The sequence below is a fragment of the Gastrolobium bilobum genome, unplaced genomic scaffold, assembly GCF_033153095.1.
Source record: "Gastrolobium bilobum isolate Gb01-03AN ecotype WA unplaced genomic scaffold, APGP_CSIRO_Gbil_v1 utg154446, whole genome shotgun sequence".
Lineage (NCBI taxonomy): Eukaryota > Viridiplantae > Streptophyta > Magnoliopsida > Fabales > Fabaceae > Gastrolobium > Gastrolobium bilobum.
The window spans coordinates 1-22,439 of record NW_026896407.1 but is presented as its reverse complement, the minus strand read 5'-3'; the positions used below and the strand labels follow the sequence as shown (position 1 = coordinate 22,439).

Below are 22,439 nucleotides of genomic sequence, written 5' to 3'. Positions count from 1 at the left end.
AACACTTTTCCATGGAAAAGTACAATAAGTTGGTGAATGAAATCACCAATTTTACCCAACAACCAGGAGAGACTTTATGTGCAGCCTGGACTCGATACCAGGAGTTGATTAGAAAGTGTCCACAATATGACTTGCCAGATACAAAGAAGGTCAGAGTCTTCTATAATGGGATGACACCAGAATGCAGAATGATTGTCAATGGTGCAGCTGGTGGCACCATAGGAAAGAAGACAGCAGATGAGACCTTAGAGCTGCTGGATTTAATGGCAAGGAATGAGAATGCGTCTATGGCAGTAGCATTCCCATCTGTTCAGCCCAAGAAAGGAATTTTACAATTGGGGAATAATGATGCATCACTGGCTGAGCAAAAAGTGATTTCACAGCAATTGGCCAGTTTGAATGCCAAGCTGGACAAGATGCAGCTCTCTACATCCAAGGTTGATATATTTAACTGTGAGTATTGCAAGGAGCTGCATGATACTAATGAGTGCCCTACACTCAATAGAGCTGAACCATTCCAGGTCGATAGAATTTGGTATGATCCAAGGCCTCCACAGAATATTCAAGGTTACCAAAGGAATCAGAATGGCGGCCAAGGAAATAACTTTCAAAGGAGGGATCAAGGGAGTGGCTTGGATTATAAATCCAACAACTATCTGCAACCTCCTCCTCTGCCACAAAAAGAGCCATCTGAATTGGAGAAAGCGATGATACAACTTTCCAAAACCACTAATGATCACATAAATGAGACAAGAGCCTACCACAAGAACCAAGACGCTTCAATCAGAAACTTGGAAACTCAAATTGGCCAACTTTCAAGACAACTAGTTGAGAGGAGTCAAGAAAAGAGCGATGCAGTGTCAAAGGAGCAATGCAATGTCATCACTACAAGGAATGAGGAGCTAGAAAAAGAGAAAGTTGAAGTTTCTACAAGAAAGGATGAACAAGCTCAAAAGGATGAAGAAGAAGCAAAGGAACAACCTCCTGCAGTTCAAAAGAAGCAATGAGATTTCTCACGTTTTGAGAAACTCCCATATCCAATGAGGCCAAAGCAAAATGAGCAAAGGAAGCAATTGTCTAAATTTTTAGATATTTTTAAGAAATTGCAGATTAATATTCCTTTTGCAGACACTCTGGAGCAAATGCCCTCATATGCCAAATTCTTGAAGGAAACATTATCTAAGAAGAGGAAGCTCACAGAGGATGAACCTGTCACATTAACAGAGGAGTGCAGTGTAATCCTACAGAAAAACATGCCTCCAAAGTTGAAGGATCCAGGAAGCTTCAGTATTCCATGCATCATTGGCAAGACAACTATAGAGAGAGTCTTATGTGATCTTGGTGCCAGCGTTAATGTGATGCCATTAACCCTGATGAAGAAGCTGGGAATTGATGAAGTCAAGCCAACTAGGATGAATGTTCAGCTGGCCGACCGCTCAACAAAGCAAGCACATGGTATTGTGGAAGATGTGCTAGTCAAGGTAGACAAATTTCTAATTCCTGCTGATTTTGTTATCCTTGACATTGATGAAGATGCCAGTGTGCCTATGATCTTCGGGAGGCCATTCTTAGCAACCTCAGGAGCATTAATCGATGTACCTAAGGGTGAGTTGATAATGTGCGTGGATGGAGAGCAAACAATATTCGAAGTACTTATAAATGAAGCTCCTCCATTGCCTGCTCCTCAACCTAAGAATCAAGTCAATTACATTGCGGAGAAAAAGGTTGAGGAAAGGAATAAGAAGGAAATTCATCAGTGGCATGAAGGAAGCAAGCCAAAGGTTAAGATGGAAAAGCCCAAGGGTAAGGAAAAGCATGTGAGAACTAAGTTTAAAGTTTCTGAGAACCCTCATCCTTATCCACATGCATATGAGTATAACCATGGTGAGACACAAATTCTGAGCAAGGGTATAGTGTCATCACTGAGCCCGAGTTACCAGCCACCATGATCACAAGGGGTACGTCAGGCTCGTGACGTTAAACAAGCGCTACTTGGGAGGCAACCCAATGAGTTTTTATTATTATTATTTTTATTTCCTTCCCCTTATCTGTGATTAATTTTTATTTTGATGTTTTATTTTCGTTGTCTTTGTTTGACCATCTAGGTTTATGTTAGGGTAATTTGAACCTCTTTGGTATTTTGAGTTATAATTCTATAGTACATTGGTTATGTTATTTTCTGCCTAATATTTCACATGTGTGATGTTTATACTTGTGCAGCAGTATTTTCTCCGACTACTTTAGTTATTGCTGAGGACAACAATATTCTAAATCTGGGAATTGGGGCCGCATACACGGCAATCGAGGTATCACACACAGAAAAAGGTTTCAGCGGATTCATAGCTACTTCAGGGGAGTTATTTTAACCTTTCTAGTTATTTTCATTTTTATTTTTTCATTTTGGTAGAAATTTTGTGTTTTTAGTTTCTTTTCCTGCTATGTGAAAGCACAGTCCTGATTTAGATGTGCTACTCAGTCAATTCCTTGGTTGAATATGAGGAAGCATTGCATGATATGCAAGATTGTCATGACATTGCATAGAGCATGAATAGAGATTATGATTGCTCGTTTGTTTGATTTCTATGATAATGATGCTTGAAATGAAATTAAGAAGAGTCTAGTTTGATACCACAGCTTGTGAGGTTTGTGCCTATACAGTTAATTTTTTTTTTTTTAGAGTCCTCACTGCAGTGATACTCTAGAACTTGATCTAATTCTCTCCAATGCATGTGTTGATTGAAGTGATAGAGGCATTTTGTTCTATTAAGCTTATGCCCAAATAGCTACCTGAGAAATCACCCATTGTTAGCCATGTTGAGCCTGAGACCAATTTTTTTTAATTACCTTATTAAACTGTTTAGACCACTTCCATCAAAACTTACCTTGATTGAGATTGAAATATCAATAATCAAAAAGTTAGAAGTAATTGAGGTAAGCTCCACTAGAAGTTAAGCAGTTGAAAAGGAAAAGAAAAGAATAGTTCTCACATGAATATAAAGAGAAAGAAAAATAAATTGCAAAAATTGACAAGCAATGATGAAGGAAAAAGTGAGAAAAAGGAAGGAATCATGAATTCGAATAAAAAATGGTGCTGAAACTTGAATTGAGAGATGATTGAGTATTAATGAAAATGGTGTTTCAATCTCAATAATTATTCAGCTATTTTCCAAAAGATTCTAACCTTAAGCCAAGCCAAGTTATAACCTTAAGAAGCCATTTTGATCAATCAAGCATGTGTTGATGTTCCTTATCTTTAAGAACTTGAGAAAAGATCAAGCTTATGGTAGTACAACAGCTGTGATGAAATGAGTGATGATGAATGACCCTAAACACTGAGTGATGAGTGAATATCATGTCTTGTGAGGGGTAATCAAGTTAGACTCTGACGTTTGAATGTAGTGTTAAGCATCATCTTAAGTTTGACTTCGAAATCATTCATGCTTAGTATAGTAATCTCTATGATTGTCTGTGCAATGCTATGCCTGATTAATTGAACCTTGCTTCTCATGCTTAAATTCAATTTATTGCGGAGGACAGCAACATCTAAATCTGGGAATTGTTTGATGTGAGTCTAGCAGATGATGTTTTCTAACTTAAAAGAAGCAAGGAATTAATCATAAATGTGTGAAAATAGTCATTAAATGCAAGAAATATTGATTATTCCTTCTCAATCATGCTCTCACTCAAGTTATATGTTAAATAGCACGAAACGCCGCAAAAAGAAGCAAAAACGGAGAAACCAAATTTCCCGCTGGCGCACGACGCGCGGAGGTTGGCGCACGACACGCCAAACTGGCGCACGGGGCTCGGTACTTGGCGCACGGGGCGCTTTATCGACAATTTGCTTCTGTTTCGGCCACGCACGGAGCGCGGGAGGTGGCGCACGACACTCCAATCTGGCGCCCAGCGCGCGGTAGTTGGTGTACGGCGCGCGGGAGTGGCGCACGACACTCCAGAGTTGGCGCCCGGGGCGCCGTTGACAGATTCAACTTCTGTTTCTCCCAAGTTTGGGGCGCCAGGCTAGGCTCCCCGTGCGTGGGCGATATATTTTTAAGTGCGAATCAGCTAAAATAAGGCCCAATTGGAGTGCAAAGAAAAAGAGGTTTTCACAAAACCTAATAAAAGGATCTGAAACATAAGAAGGAGGACTTTTGGACGACCAAGAAGAGAAAGACAACAAGGAGAGTGGGAATTCCTTGGAGCTTCGACGAGATTCAAGGATTCAATCATCAAGACGGAAGAGCTTCATCTTCCTTTTCTCTTCTAGGTTTTAAATGTTATTTTCTTTTACTGTTATTTTGTCAGACATGAATATGTCTGGCTAGTTTTATCATTGTGGTAAGGGTCACAACCCTTGATGTGAACCCCTTGTACCTTGGTTGAATTTTATGTTTATCTATTTTAATTGCATTTATCTTTTCTTGTTCTTCATTCTATAATTCTATTGGAAATGATCAATCTAGTAGGATTGCGAGGGTTAGGGTTTACAATAGGGATGTTGGAATTCTAATTCCTGACAAAGAATAAGATAACTGTTCATGTACGCACTAGGGATAGGCTACATGAACAGCGAACGTTAAAGGTTCATTGATTCTAAGGGTTAACTCGAAAAGGGATTTCTAAGGGATTAGGATTCTAATAGAGTTAACAAGGTTAAAGTCACTAAGGGATTAGGGCTTAACTACTCATATAAAAGATGATGAATTGTTCGATCAATTGAATAGGTAAATGTAAACGTAATCCAAGTTGCAAGGTGGGGATCGGAAAGGTGTTTGTTTCTCTTTACCGCAATATTTTCTCAAATATTTTCTCCATCCTCAATCTTTTGTTCTTGCATTCTGAAAGCACTTTTGGAATCGTTTACATTTTTACATTAATTATTTTAGTTTGTTTCATGAACTACAATCATTCTCAACCTATTTTGATTAATCCAACAAGAGAGGAATACTTATAACAACTTAGGTGCCTCAATCCTCGTGGAGACGATACTCTACTCACTTTTTATTATTTGGTACGATCGGTTCACTTGCCGATTTTACGCATCAAGTTTATGTTGAAACTTGAATTGAGAGATGATTGAGTATTAATGAAAATGGTGTTTCAATCTCAATAATTATTCAGCTACTTTCCAAAAGATTCTAACCTTAAGCCAAGCCAAGTTATAACCTTAAGAAGCCCTTTTGATCAATCAGGCATGTGTTGATGTTCCTCATCTTTAGGAACTTGAGAAAAAGATCAAGCTTATGGTAGTACAACAGTTGTGATGAAATGAGTGATGATGAATGACCCCAAACACTGAGTGATGAGTGAATATCATGTCTTGTGAGGGGTAATCAAGTTAGACTCTGACGTTTGAATGTAGTGTTAAGCATCATCTTAAGTTTGACTTGGAAATCATTCATGCTTAGTATAGTAATCTCTATGATTGTCTGTGCAATGCTATGCCTGATTAATTGAACCTTGCTTCCCATGCTTAAATTCAATTTATTGCTGAGGACAGCAACATCTAAATCTGGGAATTGTTTGATGTGAGTCTAGCAGATGATGTTTTCTAACTTAAAAGAAGCAAGGAATTAATCATAAATGTGTGAAAATAGTCATTAAATGCAAGAAATATTGATTATTCCTTCTCAATCATGCTCTCACTCAAGTTATATGTTAAATAGCACGAAACGCAGCAAAAAGAAGTAAAAACGGAGAAACCAAATTTCCCACTGGCGCACGACGCGCGGAGGTTGGCGCACGACACGCCAAACTGGCGCACGGGGCGCTTTATCACCGATTTGCTTCTGTTTCGGCCGCGCACGGAGCGCGGAAGGTGGCGCACGACACTCCAATCTGGCGCCCAGCGCGGGGTAGTTAGCGCACGGCACGCGGGACTGGCGCACGGCACTCCAGAGTTGGCGCCCGGGGCGCCGTTGATAGATTCAGCTTCTGTTTCTCCCAAGTTTGGGGCGGCAGGCTTGGCGCCCCGTGCGTGGGCGATATATTTTTAAGTGCGAATCAGCTAAAATAAGGCCCAATTGGAGTGCAAAGAAAATGAGGTTTTCCCAAAACCTAATAAAAGGATCTGAAACATTAGAAGGAGGACTTTTGGACGACCAAGAAGAGAAAGACAACAAGGATAGTGGGAATTCCTTGGAGCTTCGAGGAGATTCAAGGATTCGATCATCAAGACGGAAGAGCTTCATCTTTCTTTTCTCTTCTAGGTTTTAAATGTTATTTTCTTTTACTGTTATTTTGTCAGACATGAATATGTCTGGCTAGTTTTATCATTGTGGTAAGGGTCACAACCCTTGATGTGAACCCCTTGTACCTTGGTTGAATTTTATGTTTATCTATTTTAATTGCATTTATCTTTTCTTATTCTTCATTCTATAATTCTATTGGAACTGATCAATCTAGTAGGATTGCGAGGGTTAGGGTTTACAATAGGGATGTTGGAATTCTAATTCCTAACAAAGAATAAGATAACTGTTCATGTACGCATTAGGGATAGGCTACATGAACAGCGAACGTTAAAGGTTTATTGATTCTAAGGGTTAACTCGAAAAGGGATTTCTAAAGGATTAGGATTCTAATAGAGTTAACAAGGTTAAAGTCACTAACGGATTAGGGCTTAACTACTCATATAAAAGATGATGAATTGTTCGATCAATTGAATAGGTAAATGTAAACGTAATCCAAGTTGCAAGGTGGGGATCGGAAAGGTGTTTGTTTCTCTTTACCACAATATTTTCTCAAATATTTTCCCAATCCTTAATCTTTTGTTCTTGCATTCTGAAAACACTTTTGGAATCATTTACATTTTTACTCTAATTATTTTAGTTTGTTTCATGAACTACAATCATTCTCAACCTATTTTGATTAATCCAACAAGAGAGGAATAGTTATAACAACTTAGGTGCCTCAATCCTCGTGGAGACGATACTCTACTCACTCTTTATTACTTGGTACGATCGGTGCACTTGCCGATTTTACGCATTAATGTTGCAGCGCAAGCTTTGATCCAGAATCTTCAGCAGAAGCAAACAGGCAGTTGCATCAAGATAGAATGCATCCCGACCAGAATGCACAGAGTGCCAGAGGGCGTTTCGAACCCGGGGGTTACAGGAGAAAATATCACAGGGGGCAGTACAATAACAGCCCATTCACTGGGGACATTCTAAACGCTTCTTTCCCGACAGATTTTGATTCGGCACGCTTGCCGAAATATGATGGAAGTCAAGACCCGCAGGTCCACATAGATGCATTTGATACAAATATGTACGTCCGAGGCAATGACGAACCTCTTATATCTCGGATTTTTTTCCATAACTTTGACTGGGGCAGCACAGGCATGGTTCTCTACCCTCCCAGCCAATTCCATTGGTTCTTTTGAGGAATTTGGACAAAAGTTTCTATTGAATTTTGTAACCAGTAAAAAACATCCGAAATCTGAATTTGCACTTGGTAAAATATGACAGCAACCTGGAGAAACTCTTCAAAGATACCTTAACAGGTTTAAAGATGCGACTTTACAAGTGCCGGGTTTGCAAGAAAACGTCCATGTTCATCTCATTGTGGTCGGCTTGGATGGATCATCTAGACTGGCCAAGTCGGTATATAAAGACCCTATGAGGACCCTGGAAGAATTCAGAAATCGGTCCAAGAAATACCTGGAACTTGAACAAATGGAGATAGCAAATGTGCTATCAGATGAAAGAAAAAGAGCAATCCCGAGAGAAAGGGAGCGACCCGACAGTAAAAAGAAAGACTCCAAAGGCAGGGGTTTGGATGACAGAGACCGGGTAGGGAGATACGAAAAGTACACACCGTTGAATGCTTCGCACTCTCAAATTTGAAAGGAAGTGGCTCTAACGGACATGAAGAAAGTGGATATACCCCGACCTATATTCAACAGAGGAGGGTTGGATAAATCCAAGTACTGTGCTTTCCATGATGGTCCCAGCCATAATACTGATCAATGTTGGGATCTCCGGGATACCGTGGAGAAATTTGTTAGAGATGGAAAGTTACGCCAGTACATGATTAAAACTCAAGGTTCCAAAAACAAAAGAAAGGTTGGAAACCGAAAAAGAAGTAAAAGTCTGGTGCCTGAGAAGAAAAAGAAAGAAGATAGGAACCATAAAGATGATTTCAATAATAATGAGTTCCCAGAAGCAGAATTTGACTGCAACGTAATCAGTGGAGCTCTTGGTGGAGGAGGAGATACTATAAGTGCTAGACGAAAGTATTTGAAAGAGGTATTTTCAATCCGGGATCATCCTAAATTTAAAGAGGACCCCAGCAAACCGGACCCTCCTCTCTTATGCTTCACGAAGGAAGATATGCACGGTGTTTTGCTAGGGCATGTTGATGGGCTAGTTGTTACTGGAACCCTGGTGAATTGTCTGGTTAAAAAGATCTTCATAGACGCAGGAAGTAGTGCTGACATTATACTATGGGGTGCTTTTAAAAAGATGAACCTTGACGAGGAGGACCTCAAACCCTAAAAAATAACATTGATTGCTTTTAATGGAGTGAATACAATTCCTAAAGGCTACATAGATCTCAGGTTAACCTTGGGAACGAAGGATGCATTTAAATCAGAAAGGGTCAGATTTATAGTAGCTGACTTCCCATCAGAACATAGCATCATTCTGGAAAGACCTGTTAGTATTTGGGTGTCCTAGAGATAATCTTATGATTAAATAAGGACATAGATGTAGACCTTTTTAATATTGTCGCAAATAAATAAAAGCGCTATTTATCTTGTTTCATAATTCTGTCTCGATATTAATGTTAATATATTATGAATAACTTGATAAACCCCGTGGAATAAACATCCGGTATTTGAGTGCTTTTATTTATTTGCGACAATATTAAAAAGGTCTACATCTATGTCCTTATTTAATCATAAGATTGTCTCTAGGACACCCAAATACTAACAAGCTCCTACTTGGCCTAGAGCCAATCAGACCTAAGTCGCATACCCAAAGCCTCATAATGACTATCATGTTTTCTCTGAGAAACAGCCTTTGTCAGAGAATCAGCCAGGTTATCATCTGTGGGAAAGAAACTGAGATCTTGTTTCAAAAGTTGAATTGGCTATGAAAAGTTGTTTCATAACAAAAGGATAAGATAAGATCTTGTTGGAACATATCAGGAGGAGATCTTTTGGACATAATCCAAGGATAATGGGGTGCTGATTTTGGCTAGATTTGATCATCAAAATCAGCTCCAGAAGATACGGTCTGTTGGGAGAATATTTGAGTGAGTTGATTTAAGTTTGAAATGCAACTAACTCAAATGTATCTGGTCACCTTTTAGGCTATTTGGGGCGCACCATATAGCTGATTATATGATGATTCATGATCAGATTTCTGACTAGGTTTTGAACTTAGTCTCATGAGAATATTCTGGGATGTTGTTGGCAATTTTTGAAATGCAACAACTCCACTTATTCTCTCCCCAAGGGCGCCACTTTGATCAGATTTCTGGGAGAAAAATCTGATTTGTTTTTTAAACTTAAAAGGCTCCTCTTGTGTGCTTAAGTAGTAGTTAATTCCTCCTTAGGTTTGTGTGAAAAAAAGCCAAGCCTTTCTCTACTCATCTATGCGCGCCTTGTGAGGTTTTCTCTTAGAACACTTCACTCTACTAAACACTTTTACCTAGCCTCCTGCATCACACACTGAGCGCATAGCAAGCTTTATTGTGGTGATCAATCGGCGGTCTTACTGGAAGGAGTTCCTGTATCTAGACGCGGGTGGTGTGGATCAACGTTAGAGGGTCTGAACCCTTCAGACCTACCTTGATCATCTTGAGTTTTCACGAACAAGGTATGACATACGTCTTAAAGTATGTATCTTGATATGCATGTGTGTTCCGCTTGCGAAAAATTTTGTTTTTCCCTCACGCATGTTTCGGCCTTCAAGGCCAATTCTACTTGACCAACTATACACCAATGGGACATGCTAGTCTCTACGAAACACCAGAAGATTAAGATGGTGAGCAATAAGAATGAAGTAATTACAATTAGTGGAGACCAAATGGAATCCAGAGAGGGTTATTTCGACACTGTTAAAGCAAATGAAGGTGGACACCTGAGTCCACCCTGGATACGTCCGAGGGATAAGGCCAGCGAAAAGGCAACTCCTCATTATAGGACTTCATTACACTTGAACATCCAACAATCTTCCCCTTAAGTGTGAAACCCTGCGTTAGTATGCTCCCCATCAACAAAAGTCTCTCCATGCCTCTAGCCAAACACCTAGCTAGCCCGAGTCCACTACCAATGGGCTACACTACACCAACCGTAATAAGTGGATCGACACCATGTCTAAAAATTTTGTTTTTCATGAAAGAATTAAACACATAGATGTTCGATTGCATTTTATTACAGATATAATCTCTAGTGGGCAGGTTAAGGGGGAGAAAGTGTCCACTACATGCAACCCTTCAGATATACTAACTAAGTCAATTCCTGTGAGCAAATTTAAGGATCCCTAAGAAATGCTCAATGTTCTGATGCAACATGTTCCAACTGCATAAGGTAAGTTTTCTTTTTCTTTTTTCTTTTTGGTATGGCTTGGGGTTAAGATTGTGCGACAAGTGAATTCTTTACTTAGGATGCGGAAGAACACCTAGAGGGGGGTGAATAGCTTGTTCAAATTTTCCAAAAACTTCTTATAAGTAGATCTTTAAAATTGATATGCATAGACAAAGTTGAACTTATCAATTCAAGTAGCACACCAATACAATTAGATTGATTGTTATCAAATAATTTTTCTAAATTTAATTCAGATTGCAGTCACACAACTTTAACAATTTTATTATTTTACTTTAGGCCCCTATATGCTCTATAAATTTCTAAATAAAATATAACATCAGAGAACGTACCTGATATTTAATACTCAGAGTGAATGTGCAGTTATAAGCTTTCTTACCGAAACCAGAAAAAATCAACTAAAAGCTACAATACTTTTTAATATAACAGAACAACTACAAAAAATATAAGGACTAGAAATTTTCTATATCACTTTTAAAAACCAGAAACAATGTTACTTTAAGTCTCAAAATAGAAAAATTCATAATTTAGATCAGAGAGACAAAATACACATGATATATCATGGTTAACATCTCTTAGTGCAATGAGATGTTACGTCCAGACTGAAGTAGCCGCAGATATTTCATTAAGGTTCATTTTTTTCTACAGTTACTGCAGATAAGTTATCTGCAGTAAGTCCAATACGACGTCGTTTTGGGGCGGAAATCATGGTGTTTGTGTAATTTTAATTTATTTTGGGGTTATAGTCTTTATAATTATAATTTTCTAATCTTTCAATCCCAAAACGACGTAATTTTGGAAGTAAATGCAGATAACTTATTTTCCTTAACTGCAAAAATATTTTTCTATTTTATTAATCACAAAAGTAGCATTTAACAAACACTCAACACAAGCAATAAATCAAAATATCAAAAATCTTCCTAGTGCTTATAACACCTCGCAATTCTAAATTATATATTAAAATATTAAACATGGATTAAAGGGAAGGATTAGTGCAAATCCTGAAAATTAGGTTAAAATACAAAGGAAGGGTAAAACGGTAATTAGCCAACATGCAACCCTAGGAAGATAAAAATTGAGTAGAAAGTCTCAGATGATAAAAATAACCCTGGAAATGGATTCAGAACGAAAAATTGAGTGGTTAGGCAAGTTTCAGAAAATTCAGTGAATAGTATTTTTACCGGGTAAAAATATCGTGGTACAGTTGCACCGTAAAGCGTGTCGATTGAGTTTTGAGCTTTAGGTTTTGAATACAAGTTATAAATGGTATATAGAACTAGGAAATGTGATTTCTGAGAAAAATTGATGGAAATTAGTAAGTTTGGGGAAGCGTGCCTACAGCGCGCGCAACAGCTTAAAATAACATTTTCTCCGAACGACCGGAAAACTCCAGATTAATCTAATCAAGGGTAATTAAAAGGACAATGGTTAATGTTAAAAATTAAAGTTTCTAAATAGGTTGTGAATTTATGGACGATTAGTGGAATCAGAGGGAAATTCAAGTTAGTTTGAAATCGCGTGAGGTGGCGGTGGGCCCCACCTCACTTAAGCCACTTAAACACACATGTCCAACACTATTCATCATCACTCTCATTACACTTTCTCTCTCTCAAAACCGTGAAACTCCAAGAGAAAAGGGGGGAGAGCTTGCTTTGAATCTTGATCATCTAGCCACCGATTTCATCGAGATTTCATCGAAGTTTGTCATCAAACTTCAAGTAAACGATGATCCGGACTCAACCATACCATCCATTAGCCTCGAAACCCTCTCATTTGTGAGAAAATGGGAGATTTTAGCCATGAATTTCTTGGAATTTTTGTGATTTTGGGGTTGATTTCTTAAGCCATTGCTTGTGGGGTGCTAGAAGGAGCCTTGTCACTTGATTGTGGGTAAGTTTCAACACCTCTCATGGTTGATTTGATGAGTTTAATTTTCATGAACCCTAAGATTATTTGTGGTCGATTTGTGTTGTTAGAGAGCTCAAATGAAAAATGTTTGTAGATGAATATGTCTTAGAATGATGTGTAGGAGCTATAAATGAAATAAAAATTATTGGGGGAAAATGAGTTTTAACTTAGGAAATTTTTGGGATGATGCCATGACTTTGTGATTTGGAATTGTGTTAGGATTGTGTTGGTGAGTTGTTGTATGGTTGTATGATGTTATAATAGGATTGTATGAGGTGTGGAATAGTTGAATTGGATTGAAAATCCTTTGAGGTTTGTCTATGTTGAATTCGGCCAAGAGAGGAAATGAGAGGAATGAGATGTGGTAAAATTAATTGGATGATGTGTTGTGTATTGTATGGTAATTAGAAGGGTTGTGTGATGGTTGGAAGGTTGGGAAACCAATGGAAAAAATAATTGATAGTGTTGAGTGGTGTAATGGAACCTAGAGCAAAATATTAGGCAAAACGATTTTTGAATGATGTAAAAGGAAAAATGGCACTTAATATGACCTTTTGGTAACCTAAGGACGCTTAAGAAAATGAGAAAGAAAATAAAAATAAAAATATTTTGTAAAATAACACATAGATGGTCGAACCTACCTAGGGTGGAGGAGAATTTTTGACGTTTTTGTATTTTGATAGATATACCTTGTATTGAAGATTCGTACATGGTTGTTGTAGGTTGCCGTATGTAGATTTGAACCCCGAACCGTGAGCTCGGTGGGTTGCCCTTGGTCCAGGACCAAGTGGGATTGAGGTGAGTAATTGGAACCATGCTTGTAGAATTAGTAACTTGCATGTGTTTGTATGAGTGGTAATTGATTGGGAATGTCCTCTGTGTAGGCATTTTTGTTGTGAAACGAGCTCAGAATATAAATTGCATTAGAGCTACGTGGAGAGGATTATACAGGTAACCTCTTGGTACTGGGGCTTGATCCCTTTGTGTGTTTCACCATGCCCGTTGAGGGAGATGGTAGAAAGTGTATGTAAGTAATGTAGAATAACATGTTCATGCATTTAGTATGTCTGTTGGTACATGGGACGTACCGTGTCTCTGGCCAGTAGACAGTCTGCCTTCGGGCGTTACAGACTTCCACTGGATAGGTCTCCGAGAGGGAGTTCCAATTGACCAAGGGTCGTGGTGTGTGATCCGGATATGAGCACACTAGGAAGTCTCGGGTGTATATAGATGGAGGGTGACTTGGTTAGATGTTTTGGGAACACGCCTTGGTTGAGACCCGTAGGCTTATATGCCGAGCCAATAGGTTGGACGTTGCGTGGTATTGGCATCGACCATTCCAGCTTCGTCGTATTTTGTATCCCTATGCTCCCCTATTTCTCTAAATCCCTTGCTTTATCCCGTTTTCAAGATGTTATTTTATGTTATTTATATGCATCGAAGTGAGCCATTGGGCGGAGTATTCTCCAGAACCTCTGGGTTACTGAGATATATTCGTATATCTCACCCCGTCTTGGGGGCTTTATTTCAGGAGGTAGCAGTGGTGCAGGAGAGGCGGGCAAGAAGCCCGTAGAATGAGTAGCTGGAGGATTATACATTTTGCATTTTGGTGGACATTGGGCCTAGGCTAGACTTAGAGCATGAACATTGCATATGTATTTAGAAGGAGATTCATTGTCATATTTGTTCATGTCATTTTGCCTAAGTCTAGTTACATATGTCATTTTAAGGTTTATTCATTATGTTGTAATTCAAGGCTATGGTTTGTAAATTGTAATATTTCATTTGGAAGTTGTAAATGGTACATGGACACTTAATGTAATATGAAAGCATGTAACATGATGAAAGCGAAATAGGCCTATTTTAGAATTATGATTATGTGTTTGTTTAGAAAATGCATGCAAATGGACATTGGTGATTGAAATGTGTTAAGTGTTAATAAAGTAAGCAATATGATATGAATTGAGTAATTTGATATAAACTGTGAAGGGTTGTAAGAGCCCCAAGGCATTGCTGGTCCTTGTGTGTGCCACCTGTTGGGTGGTTTGCTGATGGTGGAAAAATATAAGTTCTGATAGGGGACGTTCCTCTGTTCTTGCAGAACACAGATTCGTCCCTTAGTTCCAACCCAAGTGCGCAAGTGAACGCATCAAGTAATAAAGGGAGTATTAATGCCCAAATTATCGTTCCCACGAGGATAGAGTGCTAATTATTGTTTGAGTAAACACCCTTTTTAGTCCCTGACAATATCCACGAAGTCCTTTTCAGTCCCTGGCAATTAAAAAGGACCAACTTGGTCCTTGAAATTACAAAAAAGGGGGCCACGTTAGTCCTTCTGTGAACTCCTCCGTCATGGTCAAACTAACGGTGCCCATGCGGCACGTTAGTGTGATGACGCGGCTTGGACATTGGACAGCGTGGAAGAAGAGACGACGTCGTTTAGGTATCTTTTAAATTTTTTTCTTTCTTTCCTTCTTCTTCTTCTTTCTTTCTTCTTCTTCTTCTTTCTTTCACCCAAAACTCACCAACCACCTGCAAGTGAATGAAGAGTGATTACTACTATTCATAAACATGGCTGGAGTTGCAGGTTCCATAAGAGTTCATGGCTGGGGAGACATGAAGAGTCTCACCATCCAAGTCATCACCGGTCGGTGGTTCGTGGTGTTTGCCTCCTTTCTAATCATGGCAGCCGCCGGAGCCACCTACATGTTCGGCCTCCTAATTTTACCAAAATCAACAACTACAATATAATACACAAATAAATGTTACTGGAAAAACATTTTATAGTGCTCAGGTAATAGCAACAAGAGAAATATGCAAAACGAAGAGCAGAGAATTGGGAATATAATGACCATCAGCCCATGCTTCCTTTTTTTTATCATCATGTCTTCAAGACACAAAAGAAAATTGGAGAAAGGGAAAACGAGTGAGACTGACAGAGAAAGATTCTCCACAACTGATATATAACGATTGTCAGAAAACTTGCAAGATATCAAAATCATCTGTTTCTAAAATAAAACAAAAGATGACAAGTAGATTTCAGTATCTAATCTGTTGCATAAATAACTCACCGAAATCAAATTGCTTCAGAAGAAACACTCTCCACCAAAAGAGAACCTTCGAGAAAGAGATTAAGAATCTGAAATACCCTTTTACTCCAATGACATCAAACGGGGTATCCTTGTTTTACATACACACTTTAACCTCTTGTATTAAATTTGTTAAAATACATCATATTACATAAGGGCATATCCACTTCCACCATAAAACACAAGTTTTACACAATCAAATATCACAAAGGGTCTTACAGTTAGAAGTTAAAACATTTTCAGAAAAGGAAAAAAATATTGTTAAAAATTAAAACATAAGGGTCGTTTTCCAAATGCCTAATACGGCATGGGAGTCCCCAAGTGTAGCTCTTCGTTATCTTTAAGAGTCAACAAAGTTTTCCATTTCACCAGTGTCAGTCACATATCCAGTGACAAAGATGAAGTGCAGCAAGAGCACTTCACGTCACACACAAGAATATAAACTTCCATAGGATTGATGTAACAGACCTTTACTAAAGTCATGTGTTTTGTGGTAATGACTAATGATAATGGTTTTCAGTTAAAAAATGAAGAAGAAAAAATACAGACAGGATCGAGACAAGGACCTTTGAAGTCAATTCAAAGGCATATACTTCTAAATAGTGGTGAGATTGAGGCCACTATCTCTCTCTGAGTTTTGTCTTACTACTCTCCACCACTCGGTCCCAAAAAATAAAATAAAAAAGAAACGGGCACATAGAGAGTGAGTGAATAAGGATAAAGCCTACCCCAGCTTTTGGCTTCTGAATGAGCACATCTTCGTTGGAGAATCCGGCAGAATCTAAAAACAATGAAAATAGCTTCTTAGAGAAAAGCATACATAGTGTCAACACCTACATGTAGGTGGCTCCGGCGGCTGCCATGATTAGAAAGGAGGTAAACACCACGAACCACCGACCAGTGATGACTTGGATGGTGAGACTCTTCATGTCTCGCCAGCCATGAACTCTTATGGAACCTGCACCTCCGGCCATGTTTATGAATAGTAGTAATCACTCTTCACTCACTTGCAGGTGGTTGGTGAGTTTTGGGTGAAAGAAAGAAGAAAAAGAAGAAAAAGAAAGAAAGAAGAAGAAGAAGAAGGAAAGAAAAATAAAATAAAAGATACCTAAACGACGTCGTCTCTTCTTCCACGTTGTCCAATGTCCAAGCCGCGTCATCACACTAACGTGCCACATGGGCACCGTTAGTTTGACCATGACGGAGGAGTTCACAGAAGGACTAACGTGGCCCTTTTTTGTAATTTCAGGGACCAATTTGGTCCTTTTTAATTGCCAGGGACTGAAAAGGACTTCGTGTATATTGCCAGGGACTAAAAAGAGTGTTTACTCTTATTTTTTATCATTGTTTATAAAGAGTGAAAATGAGAAGAAAAGTTAGTAAATGAACTGTCGGGTCAAACGTTCCCTACTGTCTTGACAACGTTCCTCAGGAACAGTAGGTTCAATCTGATGGCAAACAGTTGCTCGTTGCGTTATGTATGTGATCCATCCTGTTTAGAAGAAGGTGAGATAACAATCATTGGAGTTTTTATAAGTACTAAATGTAATATAATAAAACTACTAAAACAGAAATAACTATAATCAAGAGACAACAGGGTGGTGGTTAAAACAGTTTAACAGAAGGAACGGATTCACTGCTTCACTATAAAAGGGGTTGTTTTCTCTGCTCAAGACTTAACACATTTTGAGTTTGTCCCAGTTTCTTTGCCTGTCAACTCTGATTCCTCAGCTCATGGTCTAGATGGCTCACAAGTTTCCATGTTCCTATGGCTCCCTTGACTCCAACAGGTACTTAGTTCAGAACCTTAAAATGGACGAGTTGGCCCCTTATTCCTAAGGTGACCAGAAGCGTTTTTGCCATGACATCTACCTTCCCCCAATGGCTAAGCTGTCTGAAATCCCTTCCTTATGGAAGTTCCTTTCTCAGTATGTACCCAATTTCCTTTGGCGCACAATGAATATAGCTTACTTAGCCAAAGAAATACAAAAATCTTCAGTCAAGAGTTTTGAAAACAGTTCTTTAAGAGTTTCACAGTTTACCCGTTCCACAGATAGTTCAGCTCATGGCTGATAGTTTAAACATAATTATTCTCAACTGAGATCACATAGACCCGAGATTCAGTCAAGAGATAACGATTGGAACGAAGAGAAAAACACTTATATTAATTTAAAAGACAGTTTACAAAAAGAAACAAAAAATGGAGAAAGATGGGTATTTGCTCGTGAGGAGTCTTGATGGTTGTTTACAGAGAAGAGAAAAGAGGTTGTCACTTAACTACAGTTACAACTGAAAATTAAACTAAGTTACTAACTACTCCTAAGTGATCTTTTCCTTTCGGAATTCAAACCCTCCAGGATTCGATGATGTTTTTGTGTGAGGGTGGTCCTATTTATAGCTAGAAGAGGAGTGGCAAGACTGTAATTCCCTTGGAGCTAGTTGCTTGAATGAGGGGACGGGACGGTGGCAGCAGAGTGTGAAGCTTGCGTGAATTGCTGAATGGAACAGGGTTTGGTGATGATTAGCCGTTGTTTGCAGACCTTCCCATGTTTTGCTTCTGCTTTTAGCGAATGAGAACTCTTGATTCTCTGCTCTTCACGTTTCTAGCTGCTCAGTTGGTGCACCGCCTTGCTTTTTAGAAGTCTTTAACTCTACGTTACCTGCAAAGTGTACAGAAGCATTAAATGAATGGAGCAGGTGCATTAAATGTGTCTCAGTCCGTTCCCCTTTTAATATATTTTAAAGGAATACGTTACCATCCATTCCCCCACTGTGTTTTTGTCACAAATGTGTAAAACAAGTGATTTTCATGCTGAAGTTCCTCATCAGATGAGGGAACGTATGGTATTTTGCCATCAAAATGGGCTTAGATGGGAACAAATTTACGTTTCATCAAACACCCCAAAACTAAACTGTTGGTTGTACTCAAACAACTCTGAAATATTGTATTGGTCTGCCCAATTTAAAAGAATAGCATAACAGAAAGGAACTTGAGCCAGTGAGCAACCATAAACTTTTCAGAAAATGAACTACTCTCCATAGTAAACAGTAAGAGTATTCTGTCCCCAGATAAGATAAGGTTGTTGATCTCTTGTCTCACTGTCACTCATGGGTTGGTGTTTTCTCTGTCCATTCTTGGATGTGATTCTTCAGAACTTGCCTTTCTGCTGCGTTCCTATGAAGTACAGCTGTCTTCCGTTCCAAGGATTCTTTGATGGGTAAGTGTATGGCACTGTGGAAGAAGTGGTGGCCTGATTTGTGGGATCAAGGAACGTTTAGCTTTTGTGCCTTTGAACTTGGACTTTTTCTATTTTGAGGGAACACCTTTTCTTGAACCTTTATCCCCCTTTGGAGGAAGGTTTTCTGGTTTTTCTTGAATTCTTTTGAATGGTTGTTCCCCTTTTTCTTTGTTTTTCTTCTGTCCTTTTTTCTCATTGTTGAGTACGTTCCTTGTTCTTTCTGATTGACCAGATGGTGTATGATGGAGGTGAGTGTGTGATTCTACTTTGATCCTTGTCAGCAGAATTCATCTGTCTTCAGCAGTACTTACAGCATTAAGGCAAGCTGAGAAGTTTCATTGTGGTTACACCTCAGGAACGCTCTCAGAAGTAAGTGTTTGGTATTTTTCCGTTCCTTATCAGTTTGAGTTCACACAGATCAGCTTCTTTAAAAAATCTGAGGATTAAATTCCCTGCACCGTTTCTATTTTCAAGTACTCAGAGAAAGAACAAGCATGATTAGTCAGTGACTTTGTGTTTCATGTATGTTAGTTAATCCAAAAGAATTGGGCAGTCTTAATACTACAACTGAAATGCATGTATATACCAAACAGTTTGATCAAAAAGTCTTTTTCTATTTCTAAAATATTAATTACAAGGGAACGGAAAGAAAACGAAATTAAAACAGAACTAAAAAATAAACTAAGCTAAGATAAATAGGAGGGTTTCTCCTTTTCATTGGAATTGTGTGGTTAGGGACCACCCCAAAACTACGTTCCTGGAACAGAACGTACTTTATTTGGACTTTTTGGAGAGGAACATCAGACGTTCCCTCCTTTTTGGGAGCTATGTGGTTATGGATAACCACGCCAAAACTTTGCTCTTTGTCAGAGAGCAAATGTATCTACTGGGTTGCCTCCCAGTCAGCGCTTAGTTTAATGTCTTTAGCTAGACATGGTACTTACCTCTCAAGGGGTTTCAGAAAGAGGGATAATTTCCTCTTTTTCATCAAAGGTTTCATCATTGTATAGTTTCAACCTGTGCTCATTTACCTTGAAGGAACGGCCATGTTCTGCACCTTGGATTTCAAAAGTTCTGTTTCCTGCATCGTTAACAATTTGATATGGCCCGGTCCATCTTGATTTGAGTTTACCTAGGAACAGTTTGAGTCTGGAGTTGAAGAGTAGCAGCTTCTGACCGATTTTGACATCTCTGTTCCTGATCCTTTTATCGTGCCACTTCTTCATCTTCTCGTTGTACAATTTATGATTTTCGTATGTGTTCCCTCTGAACTCCTCTAATTCTTCGAGTTGCAGCAATCTCTTCTCTCCAGCAGTTTTTTCATCCATGTTGAGGGTTTGGACTGCCCAGTAAGCCTTGTGCTCCAGTTCGAGGGAGGTGGAGAGCTTTGCCAAATATCAATCTGTATGGGGAACACCCTAAGGGTGTTCTATATGCTGTTTTGTAAGCCCATAATGCCTCGTCTAACTTGAGAGACTAGTCTTTTCGAGAAGGATTAACTACCTTCTCTAAAATTCTCTTAACCTCTCGGTTAGAGACTTCAATGAGACCACTGGTTTGTGGATGATATGGGGTTGCAACTTTGTGTTTGACTCCATATTTCTCCAACAACCTCTCAAGTTGGCGGTTGATGAAATGTTTCCCTCTGTCGCTGATGAGACAACGTGGGGTTCCATATCTGGTTAATATGTTCCTCTTTAAAAATTTTATAACCACCTTAGCATCATTAGTGGGTAAAGCAACTGCTTCTACCCACTTGCTTACATAATCTACAGCCATTAATATGAATTTGTACCCACACGAGGGAGGAAAAGGTCCCATGAAATCAATGCCCCAAACATCAAATAATTCAACTTCTAGGATCGGATTGAGGGGAATTTCATTTTGTTTAGTCAAGTTACCTTCTCTTTGACATTTATCACAATTTTTTGTATATTGAAGTGCATCTTTAAAAAGGGAAGGCCAGAAGAAACCTGATTGAAGAACCTTGGAGGCAGTCCTGATTCCACCTGGATGTCCTCCATATGGCGACGAATGGCAGTGTTGAAGGATTTGAGGTTGTTCTTCTTCTGGGACGCACCTTCTTATCATTTGGTCCGCGCATCTTCTGAACAGTAGTGGTTCATCCCAGAGGTAGTTCCTGCAATCGTGAAAAAATTTCTTCTTCTGCATTTTATTCGCCTCTTAAGGTTCCAGTCCTGCTGCAAGGAAGTTGGCTATATCAGCAAACCAAGGAGCATTTGTCTCTATGTGATTAATGACAAACAATTGTTCGTCAGGAAACGTTTCCTTGATTGGTAGCCCCACTTCAATGTGTTCCAATCTGGACAGATGATCTGCAATTTGATTTTCACATCTTTTTCTTTCTTTGATCTCCAGATTGAACTCTTGCAGCAGTAGGACCCATCTTATCAATCTTGGTTTTGCTTCCTTTTTTGAGAAGAGGTACTTGAGAGCTGCATGGTCAGTATGGACAGTAACTTTTGATCCTAAAATGTAAGGCCTGAATTTTTCACAAGCGTATACTACAACCAATAGCTCCTTTTCAGTGATTGTGTAGTTCACCTGAGCTTTATTTAGAGTTTTACTGGCGTAATATATACTACGAAAATTTTTTCCTTCCTCTGGCCCAAGACTACCCCAATAGCATGATCACTTGCATCGCACATTAGTTCAAAGGGTAAGTTCCAGTCTGGAGGTTGGATGACAGGCGTGGTGATGAGCTTATTTTTCAAAGATTCAAAAGCTTTCACACAATCAGAGTTAAACTCAAATTTTATATCTTTTTCTAATAAGTGGCACAAAGGTCTAGCTATTTTGGAAAAATCTTTAACAAACCTTCTGTAAAATCCTGCATGCCCTAAAAAAGATCTCAAGGTTTTTATACTCACTGGTGGCGGCATTTTTGCTATAGCTTCTACTTTGGCTTGATCCACTTTCAGTCCTTTTCTGGAAACCTTGTGTCCCAGGACTATTCCTTCTTTCACCATGAAGTGACATTTTTCCCAATTAAGCACTAGATTTGAGGACAGACACCTTTGAAGGACTTCTTCTAAATTGTCCAACAGTGATCATATGACGTTCCCATTACTGAAAAATCATCCATAAAGACTTCTACTCCTTCTCCTATTAGATCAGAAAAGATTGAGAACATACACCTCTGGAACGTTGGTGGTGCATTGCATAACCCGAAGGGCATCCTTCTGAAAGCAAACGTTCCATATGGGCAGGTGAAGGTGGTTTTATGTTGATCTTCTGGTGTCAAGGCAATTTGATTATACCCTGAATATCCATCAAGGAAGCAAAAGTATTATTTTCCTGCTAGGTGGTCCAGCATCTGATCTGTAAAAGGGAGTGGGAAATGGTCTTTCCTGGTGGCATTGTTGAGCTTCCTGTAATCTTGACAGATTCTGTATCCATGACTTCCATTCTCACCACTTCTTTCATTATAGGGTTCAATCTTCTTTGGTGTTCCACTGAAAAACTGTTAGGATCAGTCAATAATATTTTATGCATACAGAATCAGGGACTGATACCTTTGAGATCAGCTATGGTCCAACCGATGGCTCCTTATACTTTTTGAGCTTGTCAAGCAACAGTTCTTCTTCTTCCTTGGTAAGAAATGAAGAAATGATCACAGGAAGGGTGTTGTTG

At 39.0% G+C, this 22,439-nt stretch overlaps 3 protein-coding genes across 3 annotated transcripts; 2 read left to right on the top strand and 1 right to left on the bottom strand.

Moving 5' to 3' along the window:
- The first annotated feature begins 11 nt into the window (after positions 1-11).
- LOC133299555 (uncharacterized) lies at positions 12-1,949 on the top strand. The gene is made up of 3 exons (XM_061499021.1): positions 12-968; positions 1,110-1,355; positions 1,605-1,949. Exons 1-3 carry the CDS (start codon positions 12-14, stop codon positions 1,947-1,949), a joined length of 1,548 nt encoding a protein of 515 aa, XP_061355005.1.
- A 5,916-nt stretch (positions 1,950-7,865) lies between these two features.
- Positions 7,866-8,495, top strand: LOC133299554 (uncharacterized). Its single transcript, XM_061499020.1, has one exon. It carries the CDS (start codon positions 7,866-7,868, stop codon positions 8,493-8,495), a length of 630 nt encoding a protein of 209 aa, XP_061355004.1.
- An 11,237-nt stretch (positions 8,496-19,732) lies between these two features.
- Positions 19,733-20,113, bottom strand: LOC133299553 (uncharacterized). Its single transcript, XM_061499019.1, has one exon. It carries the CDS (start codon positions 20,111-20,113, stop codon positions 19,733-19,735), a length of 381 nt encoding a protein of 126 aa, XP_061355003.1.
- Between the last annotated feature and the right edge of the window lie 2,326 nt (positions 20,114-22,439).

Excerpts from the sequence above, each read along its gene's own strand:
- LOC133299554 (XM_061499020.1), top strand. The coding sequence starts at position 7,866 with ATGAAGAAAGTGGATATACCCCGACCTATATTCAACAGAGGAGGGTTG.
- LOC133299555 (XM_061499021.1), top strand. The coding sequence starts at position 12 with ATGGAAAAGTACAATAAGTTGGTGAATGAAATCACCAATTTTACCCAA. Across the intron at positions 969-1,109 it reads CTCAAAAGGATGAAGAAGAA|ATTAATATTCCTTTTGCAGA; the intron begins GCAAAGGAACAA and ends AAGAAATTGCAG. Across the intron at positions 1,356-1,604 it reads ATCTTGGTGCCAGCGTTAAT|GGTGAGTTGATAATGTGCGT; the intron begins GTGATGCCATTA and ends GATGTACCTAAG.
- LOC133299553 (XM_061499019.1), bottom strand. The coding sequence starts at position 20,113 with ATGGATGAAAAAACTGCTGGAGAGAAGAGATTGCTGCAACTCGAAGAA.